At 39.5% G+C, this 13272-nt stretch overlaps 1 protein-coding gene across 3 annotated transcripts; it reads left to right on the forward strand.

Moving 5' to 3' along the window:
- The first annotated feature begins 3329 nt into the window (after positions 1–3329).
- Positions 3330–10499, forward strand: LOC117239396 (protein hairy). Of its 3 annotated transcripts, none has more exons than XM_033504897.1 (4): positions 3602–3738; positions 4730–4856; positions 4939–5166; positions 7485–10499. In XM_033504897.1, the coding sequence occupies exons 3-4, from the start codon at positions 4954–4956 to the stop codon at positions 8679–8681; spliced, it is 1410 nt and encodes a 469-aa protein (XP_033360788.1). In that variant the 5' UTR covers positions 3602–3738; positions 4730–4856; positions 4939–4953; the 3' UTR covers positions 8682–10499. The 3 variants fall into 3 exon arrangements, with proteins under 3 accessions (XP_033360787.1, XP_033360788.1, XP_033360789.1); XM_033504898.1 differs by having other exon boundaries at positions 4773–4856; XM_033504896.1 differs by lacking the exon at positions 4730–4856 and having other exon boundaries at positions 3330–3738.
- The last annotated feature ends 2773 nt before the right edge of the window (positions 10500–13272 follow it).

Genomic DNA, 13272 nt, shown 5'->3' on the forward strand with positions numbered 1-13272 from the left:
ACCTAACAAGTATTTAAGATATCCATTGGATTTAGAACAAACGTAACAATTGAGCTTCCTAGAAGCTAAACCGATAATCTCCACCCTTTTTCTTTATTTATTTGCATTTTCAGGAATAACTAAGTATTCGTATAACATTAGCCGTAATCTTCGATTTGCGACCGCTGATCAACGTGCCTTCCAATCGGTTCGATTATTCACAGCTAAAACGTGTCTTATCCAGCCAAAAATTGCGCGAAAAAACTGAGCATAGGCTGCATCCCCCGTCTGGCATAATTGTTTCGATCGCGGAGATTAATTTTAAAATACGAAATAGTAGAACCATTTAATTAGCTCTGTCACTGGACGAGCGCGTGCAATCCAACATCAGTTTGTTGCATTCGCTCCAACAGAGAGAGGAGGCATGTATGTACTATACGTAGGCAGAGGAAACGGTACGCTGACACGGCTCGGCGTGGTGGGTCGAGCGACGCGACAGGGCGGCACGCTGGCACGCAGGCAGCTTGACACGCACGCTCTCACGTACGAGCTCGTTCGCACGTACGTTGCTACGTTTGCGTGGGTAGAGAGAGGTTTGCGCCGCGCGTGCCGACGACTATCTCCTCCGACCCCACTGTGCCGACGCCTTACCACGGCGCGGCGTGTGCACACTTCCTCGCTCTCCACACCCACCGCCGTATCTCTCTTCTTCGCCACTGCTGCTTGCTAGTTCACTCGTTTCTCCCCTCAAGCGCCACCGCTTCATCGCGCTCACCAACACACTCGAAATGCTTGTGTGTGTGTATATGTGTGTTGGCTGGCTGTGCAGAGCACGCTTCACGGTCTCCACGGTCCATCCGTTCGACCGGTCGCTCGTCGGGATCGTTCTTTCTCCCTCCCTATAATCCATGAAGCGGCCGCCGCCCGTCTCTACAGCACGCTAGTTGCCGCACGCCGCACACGGCTCACACTTCACCCCGCGTACCGCACACCACGCCATCATGCCGCACGCCACACGCCGCCAGCATACACCTCTCGCCGCATGCCGTCCATCGTCCGCCGCGCGCCGCCTGCCGCTCGTCACCCTTTGCCCACCACCCGCCTCGAGGGCTCATCACCTCGACGAGCCGAACAGCACGGATCGAGCTTGTCCTGTGACGGCACTTGCTCCACTCCCTCGACCATTGCCGCACTACCGCTGCTGCACGCCTCGATTCGGGCCACGCCGCGCGCCCTGTATCGCGCCACGCCGTACTGCGCCGCGCCACGCCACTGCTTCCGAAGACCACGCCGCGTACCGTGCTGGCTCGTGCCATGCCAGCACCGACAACGAGCCATCACCCACCCTCATCCCACTCCACTACCACCACCTTTCTTCGGCAACTCGTCGTAATTTCCTACGCCACGGCGTTATCCTCGTCTATATCCAGTCACACGCACACGACCTGCTGCCGCTGCCGTTACCATCGCCGCCTTTTCGTTCGCAGCGTGCGACAGCGAGTTACCAAGCACGAGCGAAATGGACGAACGAAATATAAAAAAAGGGAAAGTGAAGGGAAACCAAGTAGACGGACGGATAGACGGATAGCAGCAGATTAAAGGTCACAGTGGACAGTAACGATGCTCGCTCGTTGCGTTTAATATCGAGTCTTCTTTCATTTCGTACGATGTATATAGGAACGGCGATATATACGTAGCTTCCAAAATTATATGCTTTTTAAAAAAATTTGGAGTTTTCTTGCTACTGGAAGATATATTTCTAGAAATTTGCATAAAATCGTTTAAAAAATCGTAATTTGCAATTTTGTAAATCGGTATACCAAGGATTTGTCCATTTCCTAAAATATTATACATAGCGCGGTAAATGGAGTGCTCTACACTATTGTGTTTGAATGTTTGAAAATGTATGGTTTTAAAGAAAAAAATATCATGACAATCAAAATTGGTTGCTGTTTTAACGACGCATAACGGTTGTTAGATAGTAAGCGACATGGTGAAAAAGAGAAGAAGGAGATCAAGGTAGGTCGCGTGCAACTAGCAACTCGCTAGAAATGGCAAAAAGAGAGAAAGATTGGGGTGAAAGAGAGAGAGAGGGGTAAAGGTAGCCGCAGGCAAGGGCGCGCGTGAGCGGGCAAGCGAACCTCGTCCTCTCTCTCTGCCCCTTGACAGCAGCGGTTCTGGCAAGCAGCCACCATCCTACCCCCGCCACACGTACGACCAACCGCGGCGCGATCCTCTGTGCGGCTCCCGGCTTCTCGCCCACGACTCACACACGCGCGAATCTTGCTGAAGAGCCGCCCGCCAGCTACCGCTCTTCGATTCGCAGTCTGTCACCGTTAGCCGTCCAGCGAGGATGAATCTGTGTTTCGCAACGTAGACGAGTGCAGAACGCACCAACAGGAAACAACGAAAATGAAATCTTCAATCTCGCTCGTTTTTATTATTCGATAAATCGGATAGCAAATTCTTTCGCGAGTTTAGTTTCTAGACAGTAAATATGACACGCAGGAAATTCGATCTCTTCATGACTGAAAATCGTACGTCTCGTGAGAAAATATCGAATAATATATTATAAGATCATAATTTTTGTTTCTAAAATCGGTTTGTGAGAATTTTCGAAAATTCTTTATGGGAAAAGTTCGAGTCTAATATGAAATGAACAGATTACGATACGATTGAAAATCTGTCGTTTCATGTGCACCGTGTAAGGAGCCACGTGGTGACCTAAAATGTGCTCGCGTCTTCAGTGAAAACTTTGAAACGGCCTAACGACAGTTTAGTGATCGAACTGAGCCGCACCGCATGGAAAACGCGTGGTATCGTGCAGGAGGAATTACACGTTACGGTGAAACTCTTGAAATAGAGTAAGATGCGACGAGGGTGTTGCAGCTGATACGTGTTTATATTGTGACTGGCGGAACCTTTTAAAATGATATGTTAAAAGAACGATATACAGGAGGATGATAATCGAGAATTATATATTAGTGTCAAAAGTGTTGGAATTAAATGAAAGTACACCTGTGTCAGAGTGGTGCCGCGTAACCTTTTAGAACGCGAGATGCTGAGTGTCTCAGCCGCGTCCAGTCGATTACTTTGGACGCTGAAATCCATTCTGTCACTGACACCGTCACCGACACCGACACCGACTCCGACACCGACACCGTCACTGTCGCCGTCGTCGACGTCGACGTCGTCGTCGTCGTCGTCGGTGTCGTCGTCGTCGTCGTCGTCGCCGTCATCGTCGTCGCCGTCATCGTCGTCGCCGTCGCCGTCGCCGTCGCCGTCGTCGCCGTCGTTAACTGTCGTCGCCACGCCGTCGCGTGTCGTCGTCGTCGTCGTCGTCTCGTCTGCCGTCGTCGTCGGCTTCGTCGTCGTCGTCGTCGTCGTCGTCGCGGCGGCCACCGTCGTTGTCACCTCTGTCATTACCGTTACCATCGACGCCCTCGTGGTTCTCGTTATCGCCACCATCATTATCATCATTGTTGCTGTTATTCCCATTGTTATTAGTATCGATACCAATTTTCTCGTTATCACCGTTCCCATTATTGTCGTCACAGCGGAAGGCCCGCGTGGCCTACTAAGATGACCGCTCGTCTTCATTCGTTGAGGCATCAAGAAAAGAAATCGGCCGGCAACACTCATAGACATTACCATCATCATCAATCGCAACATCAACAGAGCGTGCACCAAGGACCGAGTCCGTCGGCCAGTCCTAGCCCTAGTCTCAGCCCGAGCCCTAAACACTCGGACGGTCGTCGAGTGAGTAAATTTTCATTTTCACTTGATGCTTTCTCTTCTTTTTTTTCTATAATTGCTTTAGTATATTTTATTCATGTTTTTATGTATTATGTAAATACTCATTCTTATATTTTAAATATATATATATTGAGTTTTAATTTTTTTGTTACAAGAATTATAGTTATGAATTTTTTATGTAGCCCGATGTAGTTATTTTTATAATTATTAGATACGACGAAGGTTGGTAGGTTGTTTGAATGGAATCATTTGGGTGTTTAAAAAAGCGCGGGAATATCGACGATTTAGAACATATGTTTATCGTGGATGTTAGTATATCTTCCAGTAAGAAGTAGATAACGAATGAAGCTCGGATAAATACATATAATCATTATGTCATCAGTAATTTTGTAAATGTATAATATACAATATACATATAATATAATTATATAATATAAAGATAATTTTTTAATGTTCAATATAATTGTGAAATGATGTTTGTAATTTCTAACAACGATAATACCTAAATCGCTAATTATTAGATTGTAGACATTTATGAAAATTCATAGTTTCGTAAACATGGTTAAAAAGATATACATATAACCTCAGCGCAAATTGATGTCGTACTATTAAATGTCATAGAGACTATTCTATTTTGGATATTTTATACGTTTTTGCGTATTATGCAATTCTAATGTGACACATAAAGTAGAAAATAAAAATTATATAATACGCATACAAATTTTGAATATTTTATACGTTTTTGCGTATTATGCAATTCTAATATGTCACATAAAGTAGAAAATAAAAATTATGTAATACGCATACAAATTTTCGATTTGTTGATTACACTATAGTATGTATTTTTATCGTTTAAAATACACTCATAACAATGTGATTATTCAGTCGATTTATTTAATCATCATTCTGTATCACCTCCATCGATTTTCCTTCGATTTTCATTTTGTCACTTCTTCCAACTCTGACATGTAAAACAAACTCATTTTTCTTTCAGTTCTGTAATGATTAGATCCTTTTATTTGTATCATGATACGTAGATTATGCCTATGTATTGTACGGAGTAAGAAAAGAGGGTAGACAAGAAAGGAGGAAAGGAGGAAGAAGGGAAAGAATAGATATTGGTAGGCGAACATTTTTAGAGACGACGGTCACGCGTATAATTTGATATTGTATTATTCTAGCGACAGGTTTGTTATTTTTCAGGCTAACAAACCACTAATGGAAAAGCGACGGCGAGCTAGAATTAATCAGTCGTTGGCGGCGCTGAAGGCGCTCATTCTTGACAGCGCCCGGCTGGAGAACACGAAGCATAGTAAACTTGAAAAAGCTGACATTTTAGAGTTAACGGTTCGACATTTACAAAGGCAAAGATCCCTTGCTCAACCTGGTTTGTCGAGATATAAGGCTGGTTATCAAGATTGCTCCAGAGAGGTATGTTTCACTCAACTGTGTTGCATTTAGTGCAGAAATAATTGTATTTATCTTTAACTTGATAGTGTGCTACAAATTCGAAGAAAACTGTAGATTAAGTTAGAAGTAGTTAGGAGATTCTCTATTTACTTGAATTAACTTTCCTCAGCTATCGTTCTTAAACAGCCATAAGTACAAACGTAAAAATAAAATTTGTAAAAATACTGTGTATCGTCTATAATTTTAGAAGTTTCCTGAATTTGTTTTAACAATTCAATGAAATGATAATGCATTTCTGATTTTCGTAATTTGATTGCTATTTGTGAGGAGTTCGATTCGTTTAAGTATTGAAATAGTTTGTAAGTAGATTTTCAGAAATCACAGGCACTGCTCATTCCGAGATTCAAAACTATCTTGTGATTATCGAATCCTACAATTCAAATAATATGTAGCGAGCCTTGGACATTGATTCGAATTTATACGGTTACTCGTATTAATATTAAGACACAACACTAGCCTTATATTATTTGTTGCTTTGTATAAGAGATTTAAATATCGTATTGGTTATTCTACGAAAATACAGTATTTTCTCTATAATTTATCATCACTACGTTCCTCGTAATTGATCTGTCGTCATCCCCACTACTGAGGTGAAATCATTCCCCCAAGGGGTCCTAGTGTTGCTTTTGACACACCGCGAAGTTCAACGGCTGAGTAGTGTAACCTGATTCGAATTCGATCGACTATGAAAAGATATTAATTATCTATGAGACAATGATAAAATCTTTTCATTTCTGATTTTTACAAAATTAAACGTTTACTAACGTATTATTAAGATTTTTCTGATTAAAACGAGACCGAATGCGATATAGTTTAAATCGCATTTACATGTATATACAGGGTGGTTGATAACTGGTGGTACAAGCGGAAAGGGGGCGATTCTACGCGAAAAAAGAAGTCGAAAATATAGAATAAAAATTTTTCGTTTGAGGCTTTGTTTTCGAGAAAATCGACTTTGAATTTTCGCTCGGTACGCGTGCACTTTATTACGTCTCGTTATAACGGATCTCACTGTGGATCGTTGTCTCGATGGAAAAATTTAAAAAAAATTAAAAAAAACAATTTTTATTTTATATTTTCCAGTTACCAACCAGTTACCAACCACCCTGTATAATAGGCGAAAGAAAATAAGTTAATGCCATTAAATAAACGAATATTCTCCAAATTATATCGTACTTGGTCTTACTTTGATGAGAAAAACCTCACAATTACACTGGTAAAAGTTTTATTCGATAAAGATTAAAAATAAAAAGGTTCCGTTATCGCATTAACATTATCTAGCCGATATGTTTCTTTTCATCAAGCCGACTCTCGCGCCTCTTTTTCTTTCACTCGCGCTATTTTTTTCTAAGTTCAGCAAAATGGCGAATCGTATCTATTATAATCAATCGAGTTCTGTACACAATGATAATTTATCACAGAGAAGTCCCGATTTCGATCAGTTATGGAGAAAATACCGTATGTATCTCCTATTGTAGCTTGAGAACACGTAAATAATTTTTTCTTAACAATAAAGTTTAATGGTACAATAGATTTTTAACAAAAATTTGTCTTATTTTTACGTCACGCTAATATTCAGACACTTGTTTATACTCTGCAATTTAGCAATTTTTAGAAATAGATCGAACTGCGAAATACATCAATATTTTCTTTTTATTTTAAGTACAAGTTTAATGTTTGGTCAACTGCTCATTGTTATTAATAACAATTTACATTTATTTTGTATAACCGTTTCGTATAATTAATATCGGTATAGAAGAAACAGAGCGACACAGAAGAAATTAACAGCGATACTTTTCTAATACACCAAGAAATTTAACGTGTCAGAAGAAGGAAAGGGTACTAGATATGATGAAATACAATTTGAAATTTATCATTAAAAAAAGGATAAAAGTTATCGTGAGATTGCGCAATTGTTAGTACTAATTGTAAAAAAAAATAACGCATCGAATTTAAGAAACACAGAAGACAATTTTTCTCTTCTTAGAAATCTCTTGTAGAGTTAAACTTATTATTGTCGTTAAATGTTGATTAACTGTAATGTTTGCGTATTTTCAAGATGCAATAAATGGTTCATATTATTGTAAAATAAGCAATACGATATTTAAATCATGATCTCCTATACCAAGCAACAAATATGGAACTATAGTCCCGTGTCCAAATATTAATGTGAGTAAGTGCAAGTACATATTGAATCTGATTCCATTACTATTACTATACTACTGAAACAAACGGTATCATCGCTCATATTTTACTTTCATTTTGACTTTGCGTTGCAGGTAAGTCGGTATCTCGATGCTCCGGATATAATCACCGGGAACACGACACCGATGGACCCTGCAGTGAAACAAAGGCTACTACGGCATTTGGATAGTTGCGTGTCGGAATTAGACTTGGATCTGGGTTCGAGGCCGGATAGCGGATTAGGCAGCAGTCCCGGAAGCGTGACGGATCGAGTGACAGGCTCGGGAAGTCCCGGTCCGTTGGAGCATCATGTGCCATCGACTGCACACTGTAGTACAACTTTGAATCCGGTCGGCTTGATAAAAGCCGAAATACCGGATATCGAACCAGCCCGACCGGATAGTAGTACTACCGCTGGCGATGAAAACAACAATAATAGCAACAGCAGTAGCAACGGCAACAGCCGGCCAACTTCTGCCTTCGGTCAGGTTAATACGACCAACCTTGATTCTCATCATCATCCACCTCCGCCTCCTCCATCTGGCATGCCAGTTATCGACCAGGCGTCTAGTTCACAGCAAAATCCAAACATGCTTTCGGTCGTGCAAGTGATACCATCCAGATTGCCCGATGGTCAAGTAGTTTTCCTTCTTCCTAGTCATTACGTTCAGCTCGCAGCTGCTGCCGCAGCGAACGGTATCAGTATCGGGCCGAATCCACCGACGGCCATATGGGCCGCCACTAACATGTCTTTTCTCAAGGCGACGGACAAACTCGCCGCGAAACGACCTCATGAGGATATACAGGAATGGCAGGACGCGGCCACCGTTGCCGTGAATGCTGCTGCTGCTGCTGTTGCCGCTACCGTCGCCGCTGCCGCTACGTCCGGCAACGCTTCTGTTTCCGCTTCCATTTCCGCTTCCGCCCCCGTTTCTACCTTTGCTACCAATGCCATCTCAGCCATTGGTTCCAAACCAAGTAAGAGTCCGCGACTCGAACAGCCGGAACAACCGCTTGACTTTACAACTACCTCCAAGAAACCAAAATCTAACACGAGAGCTTCGTTACCAGCCGTCGCTAACGTCGAGCACCACCTCCAGCAGCAGCAGCAACAACAGCAACAACAGCTTATAGGTCGTTTAACCACGGAAGGAGCGATCCCGCCGCACTCAGAAGACAGGCCGTCCAGCCACGCGAGTGGCGAGTTCGTCACGGGGATTCGTTCGCCTTCTCCTCTTCAACAACCGCAACAACCTGCAAAAGACGAAGAAGGAATGTGGAGGCCTTGGTAGATTCTTATTCACGCCTCTGTGGTTGCGGATCTACGAAAATGTGCTATCGTGTACATTGTATAGTATCGTTGTTGGACGATGGAACAATGAGAAAAGAGTCACTTTTGAAAAATCATTTTCTACGTGTACGACAAGACACGATGCACGTATTGTATTTTCGGAATTCTGTAAAAGTGGAGCGAATCTGTGTTTGAACCTCGTCGTCGTTTAAGATACTGCGATAAGGTGTGGAATAAAGTTTGAGAAGGATAATAAAAGCGTTAATGACTAGCCCGATTCTTGCGATTAGTGCGCACTATAATCGATAGAGGGACGATTGGCAAGTTAATTGGCGCATAGTAATTATTTACAGTGTCAGTGTCCTAACAAAACTGATGTACACTTGCTATTTAGATGTACGAATTATTACGTAGTGGTTTGTTACGACACGATCGTTATTCGTTCGTTTAGTGCAAGGAGTGCCTAATTGAAGAGAAGCGCTAATCAGGGAAGAAGGAAAAGACATTGTGCAAAATCTGCGTATTGCGAGGATTCGACAAGCATTATCTGTTCGAAACATTCAAAACTAACAGTATATATGTATACATGTATATGAGAAAGATCTAATACGTTATAGAATCCGAGTAACGAAAAAGGGTTTCGCGCATAGTACTTTTATTCCGCCGTCGTGTACATAAACCCCGATTGGAATTATAACTAATGTCAGATATAGATTTATTTTGATGTTAACTAGGTGTATATGCGTACGAGACAACGTAGAGAGAATGAAACGAATGGGAATGAATCTGTGTATCGTGAGTAAATAGTGAAGAGACGTCAGTTCACGTTCTAGATGAATCACAGTTTTCATCTAAATATACTTCTGTAATTGCTATGTTGAGATTCAAAAATCCTTATTCAATGTACTTAGACATCGGTCAATATAAATATGCATACTGACAAGTCATTAACCTTTTCGTGATTATCCTCTGAAATTTAAGTGTGACCTTTAGAAAAGGCTTATGTGAATTCTGCGTTCCAGAATCCCGCAGACGAAAGAAATTGATAATGACTTCAATATAAATCTATAAAGTTACGTGAAAAATTCTGCTAGTCAAACGAGAATATATTTTTAAAAATCACATTTTACCCTCTTATATTTTACAAAATATCATTCGAATCGTCGGAAATAAATCTTTTTTGTATATTTATTCAATTTTCATAAAAAACAATACGAATTTCGGACACTTACTAATCTGGTAATTCTGGAAATTGTAGTTTTAGAAATATAGTAGAATCTCGATTATTATTGATATAAGATGAACTGAGGCATACAACTCAGAATTGAAGAAAAACGTTACACTTTTATTCAAAAGCTTTTATTTCTGATTAATATTAATATTTACAAAAAAATTCAAAATAAATAATTCTCTCTCATGTGAAAACGAAGTTGTTCGATTAAAACGTGAAACAGTATCCGAACAGCGTGTGTTATTAAGTTCCATCGTAATTTTTAAAAAAGTGTAGTGGAAACATTGATATGATGATGATATGCAGTAGCTTATGAAAGTATTCGAATGCATATAGAAACTTTTTATGAATATAGTATGTATTATGTGTATTATAGGAAACTGTTTTGAAATTTCATTAACATTCTATGATGGGCCTGATTCCTATGATTATGTTGGTAAAACTTGAAACAAATCCGAAAATGTCAGAAATGTAATAGAAGCTACAAAATATTTAGTACTAGTATGTATATATTTCGCAGAGATTATAAAAGTACTTAAACAGTTATTTATCCATTATATTAATAAAAGACTCAATATTCAATGAGAACATCTTTAACACTTATTATGTTTAAGAGATTTATGCTATATACTAATTTTTTACTAAATATACGTTTGCAGTAAGTGTAACTTCTATATACATCTTGAAATCAGCTTCAGTTTTTATCAGTATAATCGCCACAGGTTCCACTACAGTATTAATGAATAAATATGGATCCAAATATCAGGTGAGTGCAAAAGTTCTGCCGGTGTCTACGTTATCTATCGATTTCTTCACTGTTAAATAAATTATGATGCATTTAAATGAGAAGTAGTTCCATATAATAACTACAAATTTCCTATTTCAATGTAATATACTGGGTGCAGTCGAATAACATGTAAAAATGGACATGGGGTGGTTTCTTATAAAAAGACAGAAAGAAGATTAATAGAATAGCATTTTTTCATATGTCACTTTGTATTCGAGAATATCAAGTTTGAACCAATGTCGTATACATAGTCTGGAAACCTCCATGGCGATGTGCTTGACAAGTCAACCGCTGGCCATAGCGCTGGGATCGATTTGTTAAACTTTTGCATTTAATCACCAGCGACGACTCGTCAACGAGGTACATAATAGATTTGACGTATAATGCTTTTTTGTGTCCCATATTTCGAGGATCACCTGACAGCTGACCCTTATACCATTTTCATATTGTATACAACGTTACCGATTCAGTATAGTAGTGGTTTGAATTGAAATTAAATTTTCCTATGAAATTACAAGTAAGGTAAGAACAAGACATTTTGCGAATAAAGTGTAGGAATCCTATACTTCTCCAATCTGTAGTTCTTCAATCATATCGTGATACAATTGATTATAATGGTACAGAGTCTCTTACCTACAATATATTTCTAATGCTTCTTAATTTCAATGCATCCCGACTGCTGACACTTCTCGATATTTTTGGAATTATTAATTTAATATCTAAGATTTTCATTCGCTCCCATTCACAAACAATGGTGACTTCTTAAACAATAATTTTTTAAATACAAAAGACTACTTTTATCACCCGAATATCGTAAATCAATTTTTAATTGGCGAAACTGTGCTGAACTGTATTGAAAGCTACTCCTCCTCTGATTTCGATGATTTTTGGATATGTTGTAGAAATCGACATTTTGAACAACTTTTTCCTCTAACTGTCGGCCGGCCACAGTTTCCGAGAATATTCACAATAAACTATCGATATTACTACAGTGTATTGTGCCTATAATTGTAATGTTAATTGCCGACATAGAAATATAAAGACAGAGTATATAGCGAGTTATATTTTTTTTTATTTAAAATTTCACATTCACAATTTGTTCAATTTGGACATTTGGTAGAATTTTTTATCTGTTTGATTATCATGTGGGTCTCCACCCCCAATGGGGCACCATCTTCGTGTTTGCTAAGATATATCCTTTGTGAGGTCTGCTGGGTGTTTCCTTTTTAATTTTCTTTCTATGGTTGTGTTGATCGTTTCGTTGGTATTCTTTCTCTGTACCTTCTTGCGAATCTGCTAATCTCTTCCTTGGTCGTTGGTATTCCAAGGTCTTTCCGTATGTCCTCGTTTCTAACATACCATGGCGCTTTTACTATTGTTCCAAGAATTTTAGCTTGCATTGCCTCTATTTTGGTTATATGGCTCATTGCTGCTGTTCCCCAAAGTGGTATTCCGTACGTCCAAATTGGTTTTATGATCGTTTTGTATATTTTTAGTTTATTTTCTATGCTTAGTTTGGATTTTCGACTTGTTAACCAATACATTTGTTTCCTTGCTAATTGTATTTTCTCTATTATAGATTTAATATGATGTTTCTATGTGAATCGTGTATCTAAGTGGAGTCCTAGGTATTTGACTTGCCTTGTTTGTATTATGTGCGTGCCGTTCAGTATAATGTTTGGAGGTATCTGTTTTCGCAGTGTGAATGTAATGTGGTTGCATTTATCGGGGTTTGCTTTAATTTGTTTAACTCGAAGCCACTTTTCCATTTTTGTGATATGTTCTTGTAGTGATGTGACTGCTGTTGCAGGATCAGTGTGCCTGACTAGTACCGCTGTGTCGTCCGCGAATGTCAGTATCTTGCTATTAGTAGTTGTTGATATGTTGGCCATGTATAGTGTGTGTAGAATTGATCCTAAGACGCTTCCTTGCGGAACCCCTGCCTTGGTGTCTTTAACTTCAGAGTATGTGTCTTTAATTTTTACTACGAAGGTTCTGCTGCTTAAGTAGGATTTAATTAAATGGTATATCTGCTTCGAGAATTGTTTTCTGATTGATTGAAGTAGACTTTCGTGGTTTATTTTGTCAAATGCTTTCTCGATGTCCATAAAGAGTAGAGTGCAGTATTGTTTGTTTTCTAATGCTAGAATTATTTCATTTTAAGTCTGTGCATTTGCTTTATCGTGGAGTGTTTGTTTCAGAATCCAAATGTGATGATCTGGTATTGATTTTTCCTTCTCTATTATTGGTTTTAAACGGGCGTAAATTATCTTTTCTAGTATTTTGGGAAACACGGGAAGTAGTGATATTGGTCTGTATGATGTTGTTTGGTGTGAGTCTTTGCCTGGTTTGGGTAACATTATGATCTGAGCTGGTTTCCATAGTTTAGGATAGTATTGGATTCTTAATATTGCATTGTAAGTCGTATCGCTTTTGGAGGAAGGTTCTTCAAGATTTTACCATTGATTAGGTCGATCCCTGGTGCTTTATTGTTTTTTGTTTTCTCGACTATGATACTAATTTCTTGTGCTGTTGTTTTAGGTATGATATAGTGTTTGTCAGTTGAGGTACTAG

Source organism: Bombus vosnesenskii, unplaced genomic scaffold (assembly GCF_011952255.1).
Source record: "Bombus vosnesenskii isolate JDL3184/JDL3185 unplaced genomic scaffold, Bvos_JDL3184-5_v1.1 scf7180000013991, whole genome shotgun sequence".
NCBI classification, from domain to species: domain Eukaryota; kingdom Metazoa; phylum Arthropoda; class Insecta; order Hymenoptera; family Apidae; genus Bombus; species Bombus vosnesenskii.

Excerpts from the sequence above, each read along its gene's own strand:
- LOC117239396 (XM_033504896.1), top strand. The coding sequence starts at position 3,562 with ATGACCGCTCGTCTTCATTCGTTGAGGCATCAAGAAAAGAAATCGGCC. Across the intron at positions 3,739-4,938 it reads AACACTCGGACGGTCGTCGA|GCTAACAAACCACTAATGGA; the intron begins GTGAGTAAATTT and ends GTTATTTTTCAG. Across the intron at positions 5,167-7,484 it reads ATCAAGATTGCTCCAGAGAG|GTAAGTCGGTATCTCGATGC; the intron begins GTATGTTTCACT and ends TTTGCGTTGCAG.